At 48.2% G+C, this 22894-nt stretch overlaps 1 protein-coding gene across 1 annotated transcript in view; it reads left to right on the top strand.

The window, feature by feature from the left end:
- Nucleotides 1–22894, top strand: part of Csmd2 (CUB and Sushi multiple domains 2) — a 552860-nt gene that overhangs the window by 264158 nt on the left and 265808 nt on the right. The window contains exon 6 of the mRNA XM_035438911.1: nucleotides 14178–14290. Coding sequence (XP_035294802.1) covers nucleotides 14178–14290 — 113 coding nt within the window. The remainder of the gene's footprint in view (nucleotides 1–14177; nucleotides 14291–22894) is intronic.

The following is a 22894-nucleotide window of genomic DNA, read 5'->3' as shown; positions in this document are numbered from 1 at the left end:
TGGTCTCAGCAGTAGAGTCCTGCAAAGAAAGTATTATCAAACCCCCGAGACTGACTTCAAAGGTTGGCTTCTGGTGGAGAAAGGCCATCTATCTCAGCCACACCTTGCCTGTGAGCCTGTGATTTCTCCTTAAATGTGTTTGCACTAGCAAGGAGCATTGTTCCAGATGACCTGTAAGGTACCATAGAGGGTCCTCTTCTTCTCTTTTCTCTTCTCTTCTCTTCTCTTCTCTTCTCTTCTCTTCTCTTCTCTTCTCTTCTCTTCTCTCCTCTCCTCTCCTCTCCTCTCCTCTCCTCTCCTCTCCTCTTCTCTTCTTCCCTTCCCTTCCCTTCCCTTTCCTTCCCTCCCCTTCCCTCCCCTTCCCTCCCCTTCCCTCCCCTTCCCTTTTCTCTTCTCTTCTTCTCCTCTCGTCTCCTCTCATCTCCTCTCCTCTCCTCTTCCCTTCTCTTCCTTCTCTTCTCTTTTCTTTCTTCTCTCCTTCTCTCCCTCTCTCCCTCTTCCTCTCCCTCTCTCTGTATATGCATGACCAGCCCATGAGAACTTAATTTTGAGGGAAAGAAGTTGACTTGCCTGTGTGCTGGAGTTGGACTGGTCTTCAGAGATGAGTGTAACATACTTCTGCCTGAGAACAAAAACGAGATGCGAGGAAGAGCTTCAGTCAGTCTACACATACTAACCAGGCTGCCCAAACATGTATACACACACAAACACAAACACACACACACACACACACACACACACACACACACACACAGAGTAGCTTCATATGCAGCTGCCTTCCAACACAGCCATGATAAACATCTGTATGCTAGCAGACACAGGAGGAAAAGTCAAAAAAGATATAAAAGCCATGGGAATCTGTTGTGCGGGCCACACTATAGACTTGGAGGGATGATGGGGAATGCTTTGGCCAGGGGAGCTAACTTGGGTGACCAGCTTCTGAGGTCAATGCTGTGTGCTGGGGAAGGCCTACTGCTTGCCCTTCCCTGGCTACTCTTCTAGGTAGATGATCAACCTGGGCCACACCAAGGGCCATTTCACGGGACTAGTTAGTGAGGAACCCCAAGAGATCAGGAATGAAGAAGGTGAGCTTGAGGCACCTATCTCCTGGCTCCATCCCCTTGAGGTCACCCCTTGAGGCTGTTGCCTCCCTGGACTAGAGGTCTTTGCCCATGGAACATGTCCCCTCTAACACAGTTCTCCTCCCAGGTTCATAAGTCACTCCCTCTCCTTGTTTTTTTTTGTTTGTTTGTTTGTTTGTTTTGTTTTTTTTTTCTGTCTAAGATGGGGACAGTTCTGTTGTCACTGACTGAGTCCTCTGTCACTTCCCTTCATTCCAGAACCTTCCTGAACGCTGCCCCTCACTTTTGTAGATAGTCTGTTTATTAAGCACTCCTCAACTTAATTTGAGTTACCATCTGTTTCCTGCTGGAACCTTGACCGAAGCACTGTGCCAATAATCTTTCATTTATATAGACATCACCTCAAAGGAGAGGATTTTAGAGACCCAAGAACACCTTCAGGGACAGTGCTTACCAAGGGTAACGGCCCAGCCTAGGAAGAGGCATCCAATGTCCTCTAGACAGGGGCATTGGTTTAGTAGCCAGAAGATAAAAAACTCAGGCTTCGTGGATGGCAGGACCTCTGACAATTTGGCTCAAAGGTAACCACTGATGATGCATGAACAAATGACTGTGGCTGTGCTAATAAAGCTTTATTTGTACAAACCGGTCATAGGGTTATAAATCTTCTTGCCCTTGGTCTGGTCATATGAGTTCAGTATTTGTTTTAGGCCTCTGTATTGTAGTCTATAACAAATACTTTGTCAAGGTTCGTTAACAAAACATGTACATATATAATGCGTAAGCCACTGTTTTGGGGAATGATCAATTCATGTAAGCCTCATTGTAACCCTATGGGGGGCCCTGTTTTCCTTCCCCTTATAAGGAGCGAGGCACAGTATCAAGTTTCACTAACCTGTACTTAGTATGTGTGTGATGTACTATTATTTTCTGCTGTGTTTAATTTTGATCATTGTAAGAAAACTCAAGTGTGATCTCAAGACTGACTCTAGCTGACCCACAGAACTCCATCTGGGCAAGTTCAAGGTCCCCTTTTCTTGGTGCTGGTAATGAGGTAAGAAGAGTATGGCTTCCAGGGCTAGACACACAGGAATTCCAGAGCTGGCTTTGCTTGTCAGCAGGGGACTTCAGTCAAGTCTTTAAGAACGAAATGACAGTACTGGAGAGATGACTCAGTTGGAAAACTGTTTGCCATGAAAGCTCGAGGACCTCAGTTTAGTTTCCAGAACCCACATTACAAAGGGAAAGAAAACAAAAACTGGCACTGGGAGGCAGAGACAAGAGGTTCCTGGTGGTCACTGGTCAGCTAACCTACCTGAATCAGTGACCCCAGGCCAGTGAGGGAGACCCTGGGTCAAAGAGACAAGGCAGAGAGCAGCAGGAGCTGCACCAGAGGAGGTTGACCTCTATCCTTCAGGAGCTTCACACACACACACACACACACACACACACGCGCGCACGCACGCACGCACGCACGCACGCACGCACGCACACACACAACACACACACACACACGCACACACACACACGAACACACATGCACTCACGCACCCACACACATGAACACAGACAAACAAGACAATGGAAAACAGGATAGGATGCTGACAAAGCCAGGATTTACAGACTGAAATGAAAGGATGAAAAGCAGAAGGCACCATGGTCTCCACTGTGATATGGGCTGGACTCTGGGTCAGGAAAAGGACAACAGTGTGTCTCGATAGCACAGGAAGCTGGTAGGCATCATTTCAACTAAGATGTCCAAGGGGTCAGCAGCAGCAGTGTGTCACACTGACAGCACACAAGTCCTTTCTATGATGCCACAATAAGAGCACTGACTCTCAGTGGTGGCCTCCCTCCACACTCAAATCCTAGGTCCAGTCCCAAGAAAAGAGACCAAGCCACATACAGGATCCAAACATATGATCGGTGTTCTTGGGGGAACAAGGAAACTCATACACCTTGGATGAGACTGAAGTGCTGTGGCAACTCGACGGGAGGAGAGATTCCGGGTTGGATGTTGGAGGCTGTCAAGGGGCATTAGGAGACAGCTGGGAACATCTGGAGGAAGCCTTCTGGCAGGCAGTATTACATCAATGCCAATTTGAGTTGTAATGCATGTTCTTTAAGTATAACACCAAACTTAAGAATGGGGGAGGAGCATGCAGCACCATGGTCTGGTGGATAGGTAGACAGGAAACAGAAAATGACCAGGTACAAGAGTGAGAACATAGTAAGTGTCAGACCAGCCTGGTCACCTCTGGAAAGGCAGATCTAGAACTAGACCATGTATGGGTGTGGTGTGGGGGGATCCCTCACACGCCCTGACAAAGCCACTCAAACCACAGAGTTAGACTGTCCCTATTATATCCAATTCCCTGACCTTCCAACCACGGTGGCTATCTTTTGTCCACCTGGCATTCCTGCAATATAGTCCTTGTTTTTGAGAACTGTTCTCTTGCCATTCTTAGGGCCATTCTGGAACCCATGCCCCTGTCCTAAGGAATGGGCAAGTCACCTGAGACCCACTGTAGATCCTTTCTGTTTACCAATAGAAAAGATGTCTGTGTTCTTTCTGGTGATGAAGATGTGCCAGTGAACCCAGGAGTTGGTGAGTGGCCCATGGTTTAGCCTCAAGCAGCTGCCATTTGAAGCTGACCAGCAGATAGCCCTACAGAGCAAGGCTGGTGGCGTTCGAGCTCCTAACAGTGGACGTCTCTGAACAAGCTGCAGCCTTGCTCTTCAGTGGTTTGGTTACAACAGCTACTGGTTGCTCCTCTGTTCCAGACTGATCTGGATTTCTTCCACACAAAGCCACCAGTACATTGAACGCACGGAGGTATGATGGGGCATGATAAATAGCACAGACATGGATGGAGTGGCATAGATAGCACAGGTATGATGGGATGGGATACATAGCATATAACACGGGTCTGGTGGGACGGGATACATAGCACAGACACAGGTGTGATGGGACCAAATAAGGGGAGACACGAACTTGCCTGTTCCTGGTTTTGGTTCCCTTCCTCTCTCTCTCCTCCGTCTATTGCAGTCTTACCATGTTGATGGCCCAACCCTGGCTGGCTACAGAGATAGTGTATGCCTCACACACCATAGCCTTCATAGCACCCGTGTTTGTGCCTGGACCTTGTTATGCATGAGGCACAGTGTGGAGAGTGCCTGCATGCAGCATCTCACCTACCTCTCAACAGTTCTGTGAAGTAGGTATTGTCATTATTGTTACTAAATAGATGAGGAAACTGAGGCCCAGTGCAGGCACCGTACCTATCTTGAGTCAGCCAACTAGGAATGTGAAAGATGCGAGTCCAAGCCACCAGACAGACATCTTAAGGGACCTCTGTGTGGAGCTCTACTTCACATTGCTTACACTCTGATAGTCCTTACCCCTGGAGGCTCCCTGGCTGCACAGAGATGTGGCCTTGGCCAGAAGTCATTGCTACACGTTGAGGCTTCTTGACAGCTAGCTCTGCCTAGCTATCATCATGAAGCAACATCCTGACCCCTGTCATAGTGTGTGACTGGGGATGCAGGCCTTAGTGTACACAAAGGGTCTAAAGCCCCAACTCTGCCCAGGAAGCACAGTCACCAGCTGTGCTTCAGAGCCATGATTTGGGGCGGGGGATGGGGGAGATGAGAGAATGACACTCAGAATGGCAGTGGAGTGGGCAAAGCTCTTGGAAGCCATCTACAAACATTCCTCTATGGGAGTATTCTGAGAGATGTGTGCCAGAAGCCACCATGAGGCAGGTATGCCCTCCTTCCCTGGAAGGGACCGGCTCTTCTGTCTCCCAGTCATGTCTTCCAGTGTAGGAGGAAGATGGGCAAGGCTGAGAAGGTGGAAACTCCTGGGGTGAGGGAATGCTAAGGTCTCTTCCTTCCCTCACTAGCTCTGTTCCCAGAGCAGATGCTAGCCTTCTCATTGACCTTGGAAGCCTGTGAGGGGTGGGGGGTGTCTGGTTAATCAATCCTATGTCCTCAGAAGGTATCATTCTTTGTACATCATTCAGGCACCACCTGTGTTCCTCTTGTGAGGCCCCTACTTCATCAGCACAGTCCCCAGTGTGCATCCATGGGAGCCCAGCTGTATGGAGGAATCCCATGGCATTGATGAGGAAACAGAACCTTCTATACATGATGCCACATGTCTGTGAAGAGCAGAGCCTGGATTCAAACCCAGGACTGCCTGGTTCCCAGGCCTGGCCCCACCCTGAAACTTCTTCGGTTGCATCTGCAGGATCAGCCACAGGCACTAGCACTATTATGCCAAGTTCATGAGACCCCAAAAAGACCACCAAGGAGCCAACTCACTGATGCAAACACACAAGGTTTATTGTTAAGCTACAAGCTTCAGCAGAGACCTTGTCCAGCAAACTGGCACAGCCGTTGCAGGAAAAGTGTACCTGACCTCAACTATAAGGGGTTTTTAAAGGAAAAAAAAAAAACAAGCAGGGTGGTAGGTGCCTTGGCTGTTCAGGATTGGGTAAGAGTAGATGACCTTTGGATTCATTGACGTGGGAGCTAGGGGAATTTCAAAATTGACTAACAGTTGCCCACAAGGACAGTTGTGGGGAGAAGATGTTATTTACCAAACTTAGTCATTGCCTGACCACCTGGATGGGGTCATTTTGACTGGGGTGGGCACAGTTTGGGTACTCCTTGGAACTGTCTATGGCTCCTTGACTGGAGCTGAGTCAGCCTTGTGCCACGCAGGGAATTTCTCAAGGTGGCTTTTTCTGAGGATGGATCATCTCCAGTTTACCTTCTCTTACAGCATCAAACAGGGCAGGGAGAAAGGTTGGTGCTCTGTGAGGCTGTGATGGTCACTAAGCTCTGGAAGCCTGCTCCCTAGCCCTGAGCCATGCCAGGTATGAGAGACTTCGATCTAGATCTCAGGTCTACCCTACTGTGGTGGAGACCTGGATGGGAACAGAGCACAGCCTCCTGAGGGCCCAGAGGCCAATAAGGGTATAGTCTGCTTTAAAAGGCTAGCCCAGGCAACCTGGAACAGGGCCAGAAGAGGAATAATGGACACAGGCTGGGGCATCTTGTGTGTGTATGGGGCAAGGAAGGACAGCAGCTCCAGGAGTAGAAGAGATTCTGGATCACTTTCCCTACTGAATCCATCATCCAAAGAATTAGGCTAGGGTGGGGAGGGCTCCCTCCTCTTCATCTAACTGATCACCCACTCCTCCTCTTTACCAAGCAACCTCAAACCAGGGCCCCAGGATCTACCTTTTTGTCCTATTGTAGGTCACATGGCCACCTCATCTAGTTGGCTGTTGCTAATTGCCGTGTAATACATGTATCTGGCCATCCTTTTATGGAGCTGAGGGTTGAGGGACACAGACTGCTCTTTGAAGGATGTCAGTGCTTAGCAAAGAGTGGGCCCATGTGACTTTGACTGGAGACAGAAGGGACAGGGCTGGGCATTATCCATAAGAAATTTGAGGACCCATTCCCCACGCTCCAGCATCTGTTCAGCTTAATTATTTCAACATCTCAGTACACATATTTGTCAGGCTGGAAGCATCCAGCCCTTCAGGCCTGAGCCTGGGACGGAAGGCCTCAACTACTTCCAGCCCCCATGAAACCTTCTTACTATGCTGCCTGATACCCAAAAGGCAAGACACAGATGTCAACAGCAAAGTTCTCTTTCCCAGCCACAGACCCAGCCTGAGGTCTTCTTCTCCCATGTTCCAGGCTCAGACACATCCTCCAGGGAGCCACGAATCTGAAGGAAAAACATTTGCTTGGTGCGGCTGGGGGCTCCCTGGAGCGAACAATCAGCCAAACGGCAGAGTTCTGCTCATTTGTGGAGTTTATGGAGCCGCTTGTAGAGAAACAGAAACATTTGCCTGTAGTGACAGAGACTCTGCTGGCACTAGGCTGGGAGAGTCTGCATCTGGGGCATCCCATGGGCAGGTTCCAGCAGCTGCTGAGCGAGTAGGGGAGGGGAAGCCAGGCCAAGACCAATGTGGTGACCCATGTCTTCCTGGTACAAATGGGAAGTGCTCTTACAACCATGTACACAGCATGGCACCTGACAGCCCCCCATACTGTCCCACGAGTCACCTGCTCCCCACCCTGCATGTGTCCTCTGCTTTCACCATCGGAATACCCATCAACTCATACACTCAGTTCACCGTCCCTTCTTGCATTGTGCGGTATTCGTGACTCTTCCCCTTGTGGTAGGCACTCCGTCATGTACCAAGGAATGATGGGTGGACAAGAAAGCGACAGTGGCTTTCTTCAGGATGCTCTCAGTCTGGAAAGAAACAGGCCCAGGGCATAGTGCAGTGAGCCCTGGGGACACAGGAGGAGCAAGCCAGGCCAGGTAGGTGTTCATGGGTAGGTTGCCTGTTTCTGACGCTCAACTGTCTCCCTGAAGGAGGAGAAGTTGTCGCTGGGATAAGGATATGTAGAGGGTCAGGGAAAATTATAAAAAGATTTTTTCATAGCTGTAGACATTCCAAGCCAGGGATGATCATCTTTGGGCTTTTATTTCCGTGATAAATACCATGAGCACCAACAAGTTGGGGAAAGAGTTTAATCTTACAGCTTGAAGCCTGTTGTTTAGGGAAGTTGGGGAAGGAATTCAAAGCAGGATCCCAGAGGCAGGAGCTGATGCAGAGGCCATGGAAGAGTGCTCCTTACTGCTTGCTCTCCATGGTTTCTTCAACCTGCTTTCTTATAGCTCTCCCAATCACCAGACTAGGGGTGGTACCTCACACATCAACCATCAATCAAGAAAATGCATCACAGGCTTGTCTACAGGCCGATGTGACAGAAGTTTCTGGTTCCTGAATGACTCTAGCTGTATCAAGTTGATATAAAACTAGCCAGCACAGGGGTTCATGCAAGGTGGGCATCAGGCCTAGAAGACCCGAAAGGACTTCTGGAATCTAATCTAAGTTAATCATTCTCCCACTTCTAATTGCAGAGGAATTAGGAAAGAGCCCCAGCCAGTGGGAGTAAGCAATTGCCCTTAGTTCATCATCTGTCCATCCATTTACATACAATGTCAGTGTCCTGGGGCAGGAAAGTTTGGTTGCTAAAGTGCTTGCTGCTCAAACATGAGACTCTGAGTAAAATCCTCAGAACCCACGTGAAAAAGTCAGGCACGATGATATACACCTGCGACCTAAAAGTTAGAAAGGCAGAGAGGAGAGGATGTCTAGGGATCACTGGCTAGAGAGTTCCAGGTCCATGAGAGAAAAAAAGTTTCAAAAGACAAGGTGGATAGCTCCCAAGGAATAATATACCCTACACACACACACACACACACACACACACACACACACACACACACACACACACACACACACGTGCAGGCACCCACATGAACACCCCCACCATCCCCCTCCCCACATGTTCCGATGTTCTCACCACCCTGACAAGGGTTTCTTGCCTGCTGCCTGTGGCTTCCAGCCAGCCCTCTCCCACCCTGCCCTCCCACCCCTATGCTCTGGCTTCCTCCAGCTGAGCCTTGCACTTTCTGAGAATTGGTTGGGTCTGTTGCCAACTCTCCCAGTGCAAGTCATATTTGTTATTGTAATTATGTGATTTAAATTAAACATCACATAAAAGGATGAGATACGAGTGCGGAAGGAAATACAGTCGCCGAGATGGAAACTCCATTGAATACTTGCGAACAACTCTGCGAAAGGGAGTCTGGAAAGAATTTGAAGGGCACAACCACCCCAAAGTTAGGTCCCTCAGACCGGTTAGTAAATATTTGTTGCTTGAGTGCCTGTTAAATGATGTCATGGATGTGATTTATATGTGATAAAAAGTCTGAAGAACAGGCTTATGGTCGGAGAAAGGCCTTAGTTCAATGCAAAGCCAACTGGCAATTACAAGGATGTTTAAGTTGTACACATGGTAATAAAAAGTAAGGCACATACTTGTCCTTGTAAGGGTCTCTCCTTAGAAATTCAACTTTAGTTTACTAGTGACATCATCCTTGAGGCTGTGTGCTGGGAATGAGCACATTTAGTAAAGGACCAGACAGTAAATGACAAAGCAAAGCTTTTTCACCATGTAGCCAGGGATGACCCTGACCTTGTGACCGTTGTCTCCTTCACCCCAACCCCCAACATGACCACCCCCCCCCATAGCTTTGTGCCACTGTAACCATTTTATGGGGTCTGGGGTACTGAACCCGGGGATTCACACTTGCTAAGCAAGTACTCTAACCCTTCCCTAATGCAAGGCATTTTCTGTGACTTGACACAGCACAGCAGGCATAGTAGCAGGGGCCAGTATGCAAATGAGTGGATGGGCGTGGCTGTGCATCAGCAGAGGGTGAAACTATCTATCCTGGGAGCCACATTCTGTGTTACTGATTTGTACCTCAGTGCAAAGCTCCCATCCTGCCTCCCTTGGAGCCTGACTTCCCTCTGCTGAGATCCTCAGGTCCAAAGATGATTACAACCCAATAGGCCTAGGGCAGTGACACATAACCATGCTGCAGAGGGGACACACTGAGCCGGCAGCAGTTGAACCAGACTTATAGGACCAGTGACCTGGTGGGGCAGCAGGAAGACGCTCTGAGCAGAGGTAGCATCGTGTGCAGAGGGAAGAACTTGGAGTGGATGTCACAGGGGCAAGAGATGGGGACATATAAGAGTTCGGACTCAGCTCTGGAACTGGTGGGTCTGTCCCTCCACTAAGACTTCTCCAGAAAGATTAGCTTGCTTGTGTCAAGTGTCCCCTCCATGCCCCTGACAGGTGATGGAGAAGAAGCAAGATAGGGCTGTGCCTCTCTCCCCTATCTGGCCCCTTCCCAGGTCTGTCATGAGGATGAGGGATAGCTCACACTGGAGACCAAGGTACAGAAAGGCCTGGAGTCCCACAATCCCACAGGGTTATACTGGTTCAGAACCACTGCCCATGTGAGGGGCCATGGATGCAGCGACTGTGGAGGGGGGCGCCTCGTAAAGACAGGGACTGCCCAATCTAGGATGCTCAACTCCTCATGACACACAGTACCCTTGCCCGGCTGCATGCCTGGTGACTGGATACATGCATGTCCCCTAGGACTGGCAGTTTTCAGGGATGCTGGCATTTAAACCAGCCTCCTGTGTCTCTGCTGACAGGCAGCAGTGCCTGGGGACTCATTGTTGCCATTTGGATGGGACATCTCTCAGCACCCCAGTACCCTGAATGCACAAGAAGCTTCCATGAAGGAATGCTTTCACAAACCACCTTCCTGCTGCCAGGAGCAAGGCTGAGCACATTCTGCAGAGGTGCTCCAAGCCACTCTCCCCCTAATCAACTGTGGGCATTAAAGGGAGTGATTTTTTTTTAATTCTCCCCAAGCCAGATTCCATTAATGAAGCCCCATTTAACAGGAGTCAATTTACCAAAAAGAAAAAAAAACCTCGAGTGTAATTGCTTAAATACATTTTATGTAGTACTGCAGTAGCGATTTACTGGGCAAGCTTGGAATTCCCAAGGCCCCCCAGAGAGAAGTTAATGTGGACAGAAAGGTTTGAAGGGGGAGCCTCTTCTTTTGTGTTTCTCTCCTTTAATTATGATTCTAAGAGGGAACAAATTTAAAGAGGATCCTGGAGGGTAGAAGGAGAATTGGGAAGACACAGGATGGAATTCTGCCTAGACTGTTCCATGGTTGTGAGTATGTGACGGTACCTCGCTGGCTGAGTGCCCAGACTCCAAATGAGATGGTCTAGGTTATAATCTCACCTCTGCCATTAAGTGCTGTGTGATGCTGAGTGGATTCCTTTACCTCTCTGTAATGCCAGGTGGCCCAGTGGGAAAGACTAGAAAAAACACAAATCTGTAGATGGAGACACTCATGTAACAGTGTATGTAACACTCAGTAACAGTGTTATTCCAACCTACAAAGCTTTCCTGCTTGACTAGTAACAGAGTGCATTGTCTCTCTCTCTCTCTCTCTCTCTCTCTCTCTCTCTCTCTCTCTCTCTCTCTCTCTCTCTCTCTCTGTGTGTGTGTGTGTGTGTGTGTGTGTGTGTGTGTGTGTGTGTGTGTGTGTTCAGGCTGAAAGCCAGGAGGGGACAGATCAGGAAGAGGAAGGATCCTCTGAGAATCTGACACTTGCTTGACAGCTTGAGGATGTGAGAGCCAGCCAGAGGTCCAGAAGGAAAGCCAGCATGGCAGACAGGGGGAACTGGTTGAGTGCAAAGGTCCTGGGACAGAAGCAGGCCTGGGCAGGTGGTCACACCAAGGAGTCCATGTGTTTAGAGCATAAGAAACAAGAGGGAGAGGCGGAAGCGGGAAGGGTGGCTTTCCTGAAGTCCGTGGGGGTCCGAGGTGTGGACCTTACTCTGAGGACAGGAGTCACTGAGGATTCCTTTTGCTTTGTTTCCTTCTTAATGAACACCGTTAAGGGGTCATTTACATAAAATCAAACTCCCAGTCGTGAATGTGCAACTCATTGGATGGCTGGTAAAACTTCCCATTCAGTTAACAGAGCCAACATCCAGACCATTTCCTTCCTGCTCAGACAGGTAGGATCCATTGACAACTCTCAGCCCAGCTCTGGCTCCCGCAGGTCCACTTCCTTTCACTAAACGTTCATCTTTCCCAGAGTTCCAGTGAGTGAGACTGCACTGTGCCTTCCACGCTTACGGTCCACATTCACAGGCCTCATGATACTCACTCACGGCCCATGCTGTCTAACTCACTCTCCGTAATCGTGGTCTACCCTCCTGACCTACACCACAGACCACTCTCTCTCTTTGTTACCACCTCTGAGTCCTGTAAATCTTCACTCTTGTGGCTCAGTATGAAGTCGGCCTGAAGGTTTACCAGTATCTTTGTACTTACCGGTATGGAAAGAAAATGTTGCTTTTGCTTTTTGGTTTTTGGCAACCAAGTTCTCTTGCTGTGCAGCTCAGGCTGGCCTCAAACTCCCAATAGTCTTCCTGACTAGCCCAGGAGGGAGCCACTGTGGTTAGTTCTGGTAAAAGCTTTGAGCCAACTCCAGCACCACCTCTCCTGACACATAAGCCCTCGGTTCTGTGATAGGTCCAAGAGCAACCTCAAATGCTCAACACGTATGCTTGGAAAGACAGGGGGCAGAGCTGAGTACACACACACACACACACACACACACACACACGCACGCACGCACGCACGCACGCACGCACGCGCACACACACACACACACACACACACACGGGGGTGGGTGAGAGAGAGAGGGGGAGGAGTAAGAGGAGGGAGGGAGCCTTGCAGCCTGGGAAGAGATGGACCAGCTATAAGGTGCCAGGTGCCAGGTACCCATAGGATAGCTATACATAGGAAGCCAAGCATCGTTCCCACTTCACCTCTGAGCTAGGAAGTTCCCTGCCCCAACTTCCAATTATACTCTGGACTGCTAGACTACCCCCTCCTTACCTTTTTTTAAGAAGCAGCCGTGGGTTCTGAATTATTCAGGTGAATTTTCTCTAGTTCTACTTCCGTATGTAAATAGCCTCCAAGCTCTGTCATTGAGCTAGAATTGAATTTGGCCTAGGGTGGGGGAGCCCACGATACCAATTGAGGCTCCTTAGAAAACTTAAATGACTCACCCTGTAATAAACTATTTTAAATGGGATCTGATGAAATACAATAATTGGTTTCTATAATAGTTCCTGCCCAAGCACTATGGGTTATATTCCTCGAGTTTTGTGTGTGTCAGCATTTTCATGATAGTAAAAATCCAGTTCAGAGGGTATCCGACTCCTCGGTTAAATCTTTTGTTTAACGTATATGTATAGAAAGCCATTCTGCTGCCTCTCTAGTGTCTGCCCCTCTGAGCCTCCGTCTCTTGCCTTCTCCTCTTTCCCCTCTGTCTGGGCAAGCATCACTCTTGCATAGAGTTTCCAACTAGATCAACAGGAGCATCCGCAGCAGGGACTTGGAGGAGGGCAAAAAAGTGTGCTCTGGTTTTTCCTTCCTTGCTCCTTCCTGTTGAGCTTTGCCCAAACCACGTGAAGACCTGGCTTTTGCCATGCAACCCTATAGTTAAGGGTGTTTCCTGTTTCCTCCACTCCAGGACGGGGAGTGATAATGAGTGCCTCCCCCCGCCCCCCACTATCCCATCCCTATCCCTTGTACCAACCTCTAGGGCTACTTATTGGTTTCTCCACTGCCTGCTATCACTTGAATAAGGAATATTTCTCAGACTGGCACCCTGACATGCCTGCTTTGTACTGAGTGTCATCTTGGGCTCTGAGCATCCAGGTGAGAATAATTAACAGATGCCATTCCCAAGAGTCTGCTGCTGTTAGGGACATCAGGTTCTTTGCAGAGTATCATCTTGTGGAGTCCCTGCAACCCTGGGGAGGGGATACCAGTAGTCCTACTCCATAGATCAAGTCACAGAGTCTCCAAGGGTTTAAGTGACTTTCTTGAGGGTCTCACAGTGCAGGTATCTGGTTCTCCCTAGATCCAGCTGCTATTCCCTGTTCCCTATTCTGCCTCTCATTGAGAGGTGATCTTTAGGAGACGTGGCAGAATTATGATTGGAGTTGGCCTCTGTAGTATGCTAGGATAGGGAAGGAGCGGCTGTGGGTTCTGGGATGGTCTTAGTGCCCAGAAATTTGCTCACTTAGCCCTACAGACTTGGGAGCGGGGCTTCTCACTTAGAAAGGTCTGGTGCTGGGTACAAGGTAACAATAGGGACACCTTGATCTGCGTCTAAGCCCAGACCTCTGTGGCTTTCAAGTCTGGAAGATTGGGAACAATTTCCTGGGGCTGGGCTATTTCAGGGACTTCCTAGATTCCTGGGAAGTGACAGTATAGTGCAGGAGGAAGGGAAACAGGTGACACAGTCCAGGCAGAAGACAGCGAAACCCAGTAGGAAAGGCAGTAGAATGCCGCTGGGTTGTTCAGAGAGGGTGCTCAACTTGGCGCCTAGCCTTCTGGAGGTGTCTCAGACCCTGGGTGTCTGGTGGGATTTGGGGAATCAGGAATGCAGACATAATTTGCTTGGAAATGCCTCTTGCTGCACAGACCACAGGCTTCTAGAATGGGAGGAACTCACCTCCTGCTACAGATGATGAGTAGACACCTGAGTTTTGCTCCTGACCCCTCTGTGTCCTGTCCACCCAGGTTTACTGGAGCCAGCCTCCCAGCCCCCGTCATCAGCAGCAAGAATTGGCTGCGACTACACTTCACATCAGATGGCAACCACCGGCAGCGTGGCTTCAGCGCCCAGTATCAAGGTAAGCATAACCAAGCTGGGGCTTCCTCTAACAGAAGTAAAAGAAGTCACAGGAGTGACCTTAGGGTCTCAGTCCCTCACTCTGGGACCCGTACATGGCTTCGGGCATCATTGTCTTGAGTCAATTACATTTGTGGACCCAGAGGTCTCCATGCCTGCATCTTTGCACCTGTCCAGGTAGCTTTAAGCCACCAGAGTGGTAGTTCCCAGGTACTGTGTCACTGTTCTGTGTGTGACAGTTCTCAGGCCTGACTGTCACTCTTCAGGCCAGGGTCACCATCATGATTAGTGCTAAGAGTCAGGCCCGGTGTGAAGAACTAGGAAGGTATGCCCATTGCTCCTCAGCATCACTGTGAAGTAGATACTGACTGCAGTTCTTTTTACATCGAGAGAAGCCAGTTTGCCTGCCACCCTCCCCACAACTCCAGTCTTCTGAGCCAGCACTCTGTATCTTCTCAGCGGTTGTTCGCCGATCTCCTCCACAGTCAGGAGGCTCCCCACACCTCCACTCTCCTTCATTCTATCTAGAGCACAGCCTTATTGCAAACACAGGCAAAATCCCTTTAGGGAGAATGCCTGCTTACTTCCCGCCTCCAATCTGGGTGAGAGCTCAGAGCAGGAGAGACACATGGAAACCATAGGTAAGGACATTTATGCTCCAATAATGAAGGTTTCTGGACCCCAGAAGCACTGCTAAAAGAGGAATGGGTTAATCCAGAAAGGGGGTCACACTCCCACACCTGAAGGAAGGTGAGGTAGGTATTCAGGCAATGCATGGCAGGGGACCAGACATGCCCCAAAACCTTGCCTGTAGTTTGAGACAGTATTTAAAACTGATAGACACAATGGAGTCTAGGGTAAAAGCTGCAGTTGTGGGAACCATATCATCATATCTGGGCTTCATGAGTGGCCTCGTTCCCTCTGCCTACATTAAAGGAAACTTTTGCAATATATAAAAATAAAAAATAATAATTAAACCAGAAGCCCACTAGGCCTGAAGGCCTGCCTCACAGAGCCTGGCCTTCCTGGAAACAGTATATCCCACCATTGCGACCCAGCCTGAGTGAGAGAGGCAGCCACCTGTATCTTCCTGTCATGTTCTCCAAAATAGAAAAGCAGAGCTTAATCTCCGATTAAATAAGTGCTGGATATGCCTGATAGTTCAGGTTCTTGAGTCTCCCAATGTCGCTGTGATAAGTGAAGGCTCAGTGGCAAGCCAGAGCTTCAAGATCGTGCACCCAGCAGTCTCCGGGTCATGTGATTGCATCCCTACTGTGTGCTTGCTGCATAGCTACTGTGTGGCTGTTGAATATCTGCTGTGTGCTAGACTCCGTGCAAGTCAACCTTCTCCCCACTGCACAGTGGCCTTCCTTTTAGCAGAGAAGGTGTGGCACCAGCCCAAGAGCACACAACACATACCTACATGATGACACTGGAATTCACCTACAAGCCTTTATGAGTTTATCCATAAAATCACAGGCTTTGTTCTTAGCTGTCTCCTTATGTCTGTCTGTTCAGTGACTTTGAAACTTTGGTCTGTGAATCACACCCCACCGTGTGTGTGTGTGTGTGTGTGTGTGTGTGTGTGTGTGTGTGTGTGTGTGCAGTTTTCCAATCACAACCTACAGAGCCTTCACCTTATAGGTTTTTTGGTCTGGGTGTAAGGCAACCTGAGCATTTCGCTTCCATTTTATAATGCTAGCTGCAACCTCTAACTTAATTTCGTCTGAAGTAGAGAATGTCTCCAAATCTAAGAAGCTCTTCTTCAGGCATGTCCTTCTTAAAACTTTGCCCTCCAGTGTGTGTCCCCTAACCCTCCCCTATGGGACTTTTGTGATGCTGTATCTCAGGGCTACCAAGGTCATAGGTACTTGGTCCCAGCTGACTATGTTTTATCCTTAACATGTTTGCATGAAATAGGTGTATTAGCAGTTCCATTTTCACAAGAGCACAGAGCATGACCCAACACTGGTATACCACAGGCACAAGGTTTTATTTATTGCATCCCAGCCCAGGGAGACTTAGTATGGATGTGTATTGCTTAGTGACCCCAGAGCCCACTTTTTCTAATGGTGGTGGTGCTGGTGATGGAGGTGGTGGTGGTGATGATGATGATGGTGATGATGATGATGGTGGTTGTGGTGATGATGATGATGAGGTAGTGGTGATGATGATGATGATGGTGATGATGATGGTGGTTGTGGTGGTGATGATGATGATGATGATGATGATGATGGTAATGATGATGATGGTGGTTGTGGTGATGATGATGATGAGGTAGTGGTGTGATGATGATGAGGTAGTGGTGATGATGATGAGGCTTGGAGTGACTCGGGGTAAAGTACTTGCTATGCAAGTGTGAGACTGGAATCAGAGCTCACATGAATGTTAAATCGATATGGCCTCCCACCTGTTTTCCCAAGTGGTAGAAACAGTAGGTCCCTTGAACAAACAGGCTAGTTGACCAAACTAGCAATCCTTGGGTTCAAGTGATAGACCCTACCTCAGTAAATAAAAAATAAGGTGGAGAGTGAGTTAGGAAGACATTTGTCATGAATGTCTGCTCTCCACACTCATGCACACATTTGCACAAATACATGCAAATACACATGCACACAGCATACATATAGCAAGAATTGCAATGATGGTAACAATTATCAGAGAGTTTAGTTGTGTTCATGACCAAGGCACAATTTCAGCTAGTATCACAGTGTTAGATGGTCTGAACTCTACCAGGCTCAGCTCTAACTGGCTACCAGAGCAGGGGTGATCTTGCTGCAGTTCATGGTGTTCTCTGTGAGACATAACTACATGCTGGCACAGAAGGATGAGTGTGTGAGGTTCTGCTTCACTCCTGAGAGATGAATTTAAAGATGAACACAGATGTAAACCTGTGCCTTCCCTTCAGCACAATGAGAACGGCCGTTGGGCCGGATTAAGAACTCTCAGATTCGATACAATGGGAGAATTAGTTTTGCTGGAGGAACTTATAACAGGGCAGAAAACAAACAAAAATAAGGCAAAACCAAAAATAAGAAAGAGGTAGTAACCCAAGGTGGTCCTCAAACAGATGGCAGATACAGTAGGCCAAAGCACTCTGGGTAGAGAATGTCCAGACAGTCTGCACCTGCCACGTGGAAGGCATCATAGCCATTTTTATATGCCTCAGTAGCAACTCTAGTCCAGCCTGCATCTGCCTTAGAAAGGCTCCTGAACAAGGAATGGGTTCCATGCTTTGAGACAGTTGAAAGAAAAGGAGAAATAGAATAGTGATATGAGACTGGGGAGATTGCTCAGTGGGTAAGAGCACCCATCATGCAAGCATGAGAACCTGGGTTCAAATCCCCAGCACCTTGAAAAAACCCAGGCAGGGCCTGTAACCTCAGCTTCCAATGGGGCAGAGACAGGAGGCAATCCCCAGCCTGTATTCCACCAACCTTCCCATTGCCTGTCTTTCCACGTGAACCCTGGTGGCCCAGAGATGGAAGACATTCCTTAGTGTCAACTGTGGTCTCTTCTGCCTTCTAGATGCCTTGCAACTGCTCTCAGTCATCAGTAGAATGTCTGTATCCACTTGAAAGCATATCACTTATAGCCCAGAAGCCTGGGTTTTGGGAGCAGCCAGTATTAGTTGTTTCTTGTTGCTGTAACAAAACAGGCAAGAGAAGCAACTTAGGGAAGGAAGGACTTATTCTGGCTCACAGTTGGAGATAGAGCCCATCATAGCAGTGATGTCATGGCTACCCTGCAGTAAGGAAGCAGAGAGAGAACGACAAATGCAGATGCTTAGCCTGCTCTCTCCTTTTTGTTCAGCCCTAAATTTCAACCCAAGGAACGCTGCCACCTCTATTTAGGGTGATCAAGGCTCTGGCTCCCTGCCAGTAAAACGTAGTCAGATAGCAAATGAAAGAAAGATGTTCCAAATGGAGATGACAGCCCAGACAGGCCACTGAAATAGGAACTGATGATGAAACCAAGTCACTTAAGCATATTCCCTCTGGTCACTTTTGCAGTGGAATTCTTTGAAGTTGTTTGTGAAGGCTGCCACACAGCCCATCCATAATTACAAAGACATTATTGTAGGAACTGTTGTGCTGGGAGATGGCTCAGTCAAGTCTGCGGACCTGAGTTGGGATTCCCATGTAATAGGCAGGTACAGTGGTACCCAGCTATAACCCCAGAACTTGAGGGAGAGGGAGGGAGAGGAAATCGATCTCAGAGCTCATTGGCCAACCAGTCTAGCCAATCAATGGGCTCAAGATTCAGTGAGAGACACTGTCTCAAAGAATAAGGTGGAGGAAAACTTCCAACATCTGGCTTCTGTAAAACACACACACACACACACACACACACACACACACACACACACACACACACACACACAGAGTGCCTTATACCATGCAAGGGTTGGGGGTCCCCTTCCCTTCAGAAAGTCTAGTAGCCACACAGTGTTTAGTGGTTAAACAAGAGGTCACACAAACAGCATCCAATAATGCATTCCTCAGAACCTCAGCTGGACCACCATGAGACTCTCTGTCAGAGAGGTGGAAACACCTCCAAACATCATGTGTAGCCAGCTCTGAGAAGCTTTGCATAATTTTCTCAGTTATCAGTGACCCTCCCAACAGTTGCCTTCTTAGCAATGGTTTGTGTCAGGCCTCGGTTGCTCTCTGCATTATTTCTCACAGCTGTTTGTTCTTCAGGACACCAGGGCACCCTGATAGGAGCTTTTCCATCCACCAATCCTACAGCCTTCAGTCTACCTGTGTCTACTTCTCTCCAGCTCCTTCCCTGTCACCATCAGCCTTCAGCACAGCTACTGCACTGACATTTTGCCCAATGTCCCCTGAGTCCTTAGTTTTCCTTTGTCGTGGGATATTAGTAGCAAAGTCTCACTGCTGAGCATTTCCGCATCTGCTTCTAAGTTTGAGTCTCGTCACCTTTTCTGTGTAAGAATGTGCCTCTCTCACTTTCCCTAAGACCTTCATGATTCAGGGCTATGCCCTCTTTTCCAAACACCACACCATCAGTCATCGCTTTGCTAGTGATTTCTGTGTCATCAGAGCCTAGCAAGCATGTCCAGCCTTTTGACATGTAAATGAAGTTACAAAAAAATCACAACAAAAAAATCTCATTATGTCTTAAGTAAGCTTATGATTTTTCTTAACCCATATTCATAACTGTTCTCTGCTTCTTGTGGCCAGTGGGACACGGACAGTTCGTGTCTGACCTTAGAGTATTGATTGCTGGAACATCAAGTTAAATTTTATCCAAGAGACCTCTGACAGTATAACCACACACTTTTGATGGCCATTGTCAATTTCAAGACAGTCCAGTGCACTGGGCCCTGGAAAGCTAAGCATCCTGATGCTCGCTTCTCTGATTTTTTTTTTTCAGATGGACTGTGTGTGGAGTGGGAGGTGGTGTCTAGTTTTCTTCTGTGCTTTCATTTCCTAACTTACCATTCAACATTTTTATGTCCTTTGCTATGCTGATACCCTGCCAACCTCTGGGGTTAACATCAAAAGTGATGCCACTAATTCCCCTATCTGCATTTGCAGACATTGTGGTACTATGAACCCTCTCTTTGGGGAATGTCCCAGGTTGGGTTGAACCTTAAGTTCTTTAAATATGGTGTTGGCATCTATTATGACACCTGTCCTGGTTTCTACCAGACGAGCACCTCTGTACTGATGCTTCCATTCAACTATGCATGCCAGTGCAGTGCAATGATAGTCTGTCTAGCCCCTTCTTCGTCAAGTCTGGAGCTTATAGTTTGTATTCATCCTATGAGTCAGTTGGCCTAGAGACAATGCCAGCTCCATTCACAAATCACCATTCTTCCTTTTGATTCCAATGAGGTGGCTGCCGCAACTGCTAGGTCCACATCCTATAGTTTAGACCTCAGGCATCTGTCCTGCATGTCACACCTTAAGTGCCAGTCTGAATTGAAAAGCTAGCATTCTGGACACCAGCCTCCCCTAGCAAAGGATGTGAGTAGTTGAGGTGGTTCCATAGAACTGGTGACGGAGCAAGGCAGTGGGGGAGGGGGAGGGGAGATATAGGATGCAAACACATCCTTCTCCTGTCCCCAAAAGAGGAGATCAGAACTCAGTTCTCAAACTACTGCCCTAGGCAGCTTTCAAGAAATAAACTCAAGGGAGCAAAACAAAATCTAATCAAGAGAGGGTAAGATTAAACAGGAGTGTCTGAGACCCTTGCAGGAAGGGTTGGAGAACCCCTCAGAGGGCGAGCCATCAATGTGAGAAGCGTGGTCACAAGGGAGCTAGGGTTGACTTCGTCAACAGGACAGCCAGCTGCAACCAAGGATTCTGAGTCTGAATCCACAGGCACAGGCTGTCTATGTCTGCACTCCCAGAGCTGTGGGGAGAAGCCGGGCTTCCCTCTTCCCTAAGACACCCTTGTCTCCTGTTAGTTCAGTCTGATAACATGAGCTTCAGACTAGAGATTCCTCCTGCTCTCTGCATGCCATGAGTCCCACTAACCTTTATGACAGCAGGAAAATGTCTTGTAATTAACAAGAATGGAAAGGATGAGCAGGGCAGACTGGCAGTCTTCTGTAGCCATTCTCATTCGGAGGAGATGGATGTACCTACTAGGATTTCCATCACCTGGTTAGAGCTGGCATGGCTCTCTTGGGAGTCCTGACTCTGCACCTACAATGAGAAATCGCATATCCATGTGTGACTTGCATTTTCTGTGTGAATATCTTTAGCCATGGGCTCACATGTGTGCTCATGAGGGTTCTGGTTGCAGACATCAATGACCATATGTGTGTCGATGACATCTGTATGCATCTGTGTACCATGGGATGTGCTTTTGAGTGTATTGAGAAACACCAGCCCAGCACCCAGGCTGTACCTTTTCTTTACTTCATTAATGACTATACAATCTTTCTTATTTTCCCCTTCTTTTCATATGTCTCTGTGCACAGTGTTTATATGCATGTTCACACATATATGTATGTGTTTGCACACGTACCTGTGGATGTCTACTTATGAAGGCCTAAGGTTGATGCCCGAATCTTCCTTCATCACTCTTCCACATTCTTCATGGAGACAGCATCTCTCAATCAAACCCAAATTCACTGATATGTGTAATCTAGCTAGCCAGCTTGCTCTGGGGATCCCCTGTCTCTGTTTCCTAGGGCTAGAATTAAGATGAGGTAACATAACATCCCTGGCATTTATGTGGGTTCTAGGATCTGAACTTACTTGCACAGTAAGCAGTCTAACCACTGAGCCATCTCCCCAGCCCCTTAGATAAGACTCTCTTTCTAGCAACTAATGTCTGAATATAACTCAGTGGCATATGTTTGCAGGCATAACCACTAACGAATGAATGTATAGGCAATATGAATGAATGCACCCCAGGAACTCTCAAAGTCCTTATGATTTATCCAACTATTCATTTGACCCTCCTTTCTGGCTGGGCCTGAACTTGTACTCTTGGGGGGCTCTATAGGGACACCTGCTCCGTGCTTGGACCCTCCACCTTGACACCCTGGTCCACTTGGATCTTCTGAGACAGTTCATCAGTGAGCTCATTTTGTGGATAATTTCCCCCTGTATGCCATGTTTCACCCATCTGAGCAGGCTGTTTTGCTTTATACAAAACCTAAGGCATGACTCTGTCCCTGGCATCCTTGAAACTGAGACCCCGGCATACAAAGGTGAGTCTTTGATGCTGATGTCCCTGGTGATATAAATCTTGCCTAGATCTACATTCCCGACTGTCTTAGACAAATACCCAAGAGGAACAACTTAAAAGGAAGATTTATTTTGGCTCAAAGGCCTCTGACTCCATCATTCTGGGACTGGGGCACAGTGGCGGGAGTGTATGGTGGAGAGGCGGCCTCAAGCAGTCTGGGAAAAGAGGATAACAGCAGTGGGCCAAGGCCAAGCTGTACCTTTTAAAGGCGTGGCCTTAGGAACCCAATTCCTCCACATAAGCCCCAACTCTTGTAGTTCCAACCTCCCAGTAATCCATTCAGACTTGAAATCCATCAGTGGACAAAATCATCCACTAGATCAGAGCCCTCACACTCTAATCTTGTCTGGAGATGCCCACACAGCCACTCAGCAGCGTGCTGTTCCAGTCTCCCACATGTCTCTCAATATGTCATTAAACCACCCCTAATCTTTAAATAAAAGCAATAACAAGTTCTTAGTTCCATCCAACATGATACAACTGCCATTCAACCAAGGAAAAGCAGTGGGTCCCACCCCAGAGCCTTAAACCTGAACAGCATGAGGACAGAGAGACTTCATTACCACAGTGTAACATGGATGTCCTCAGTAGAGGTCCTATCTACATTGACTATCTTCTGAGCTCCATCAGATCTTCCCATTGAACTCTGCTCACAGCATCCTGGGCTTCCCAGCCTGTTCCTCCAAACTCCTCTACATTCCCTCCCCAAGCTAGGTCCATAGGCTCCTGACCCCACTGTAACAACCCTGCTTCTTCAGAGCTATTTCTGTTTAGATGTTTGTTGCTGTGATAAAATAAAAGTCTCAGGGATAAAAGATTTATATTTGTTCACCATTCAAAGGTTTCAGCCTGTAGTCCACTGGCCCCATCCCTG

The sequence above is a fragment of the Cricetulus griseus genome, chromosome 2, assembly GCF_003668045.3.
Source record: "Cricetulus griseus strain 17A/GY chromosome 2, alternate assembly CriGri-PICRH-1.0, whole genome shotgun sequence".
NCBI classification, from domain to species: domain Eukaryota; kingdom Metazoa; phylum Chordata; class Mammalia; order Rodentia; family Cricetidae; genus Cricetulus; species Cricetulus griseus.
The sequence above is the reverse complement of the archived record's forward strand: the minus strand, read 5'-3'. Positions and strand labels throughout refer to the sequence as shown.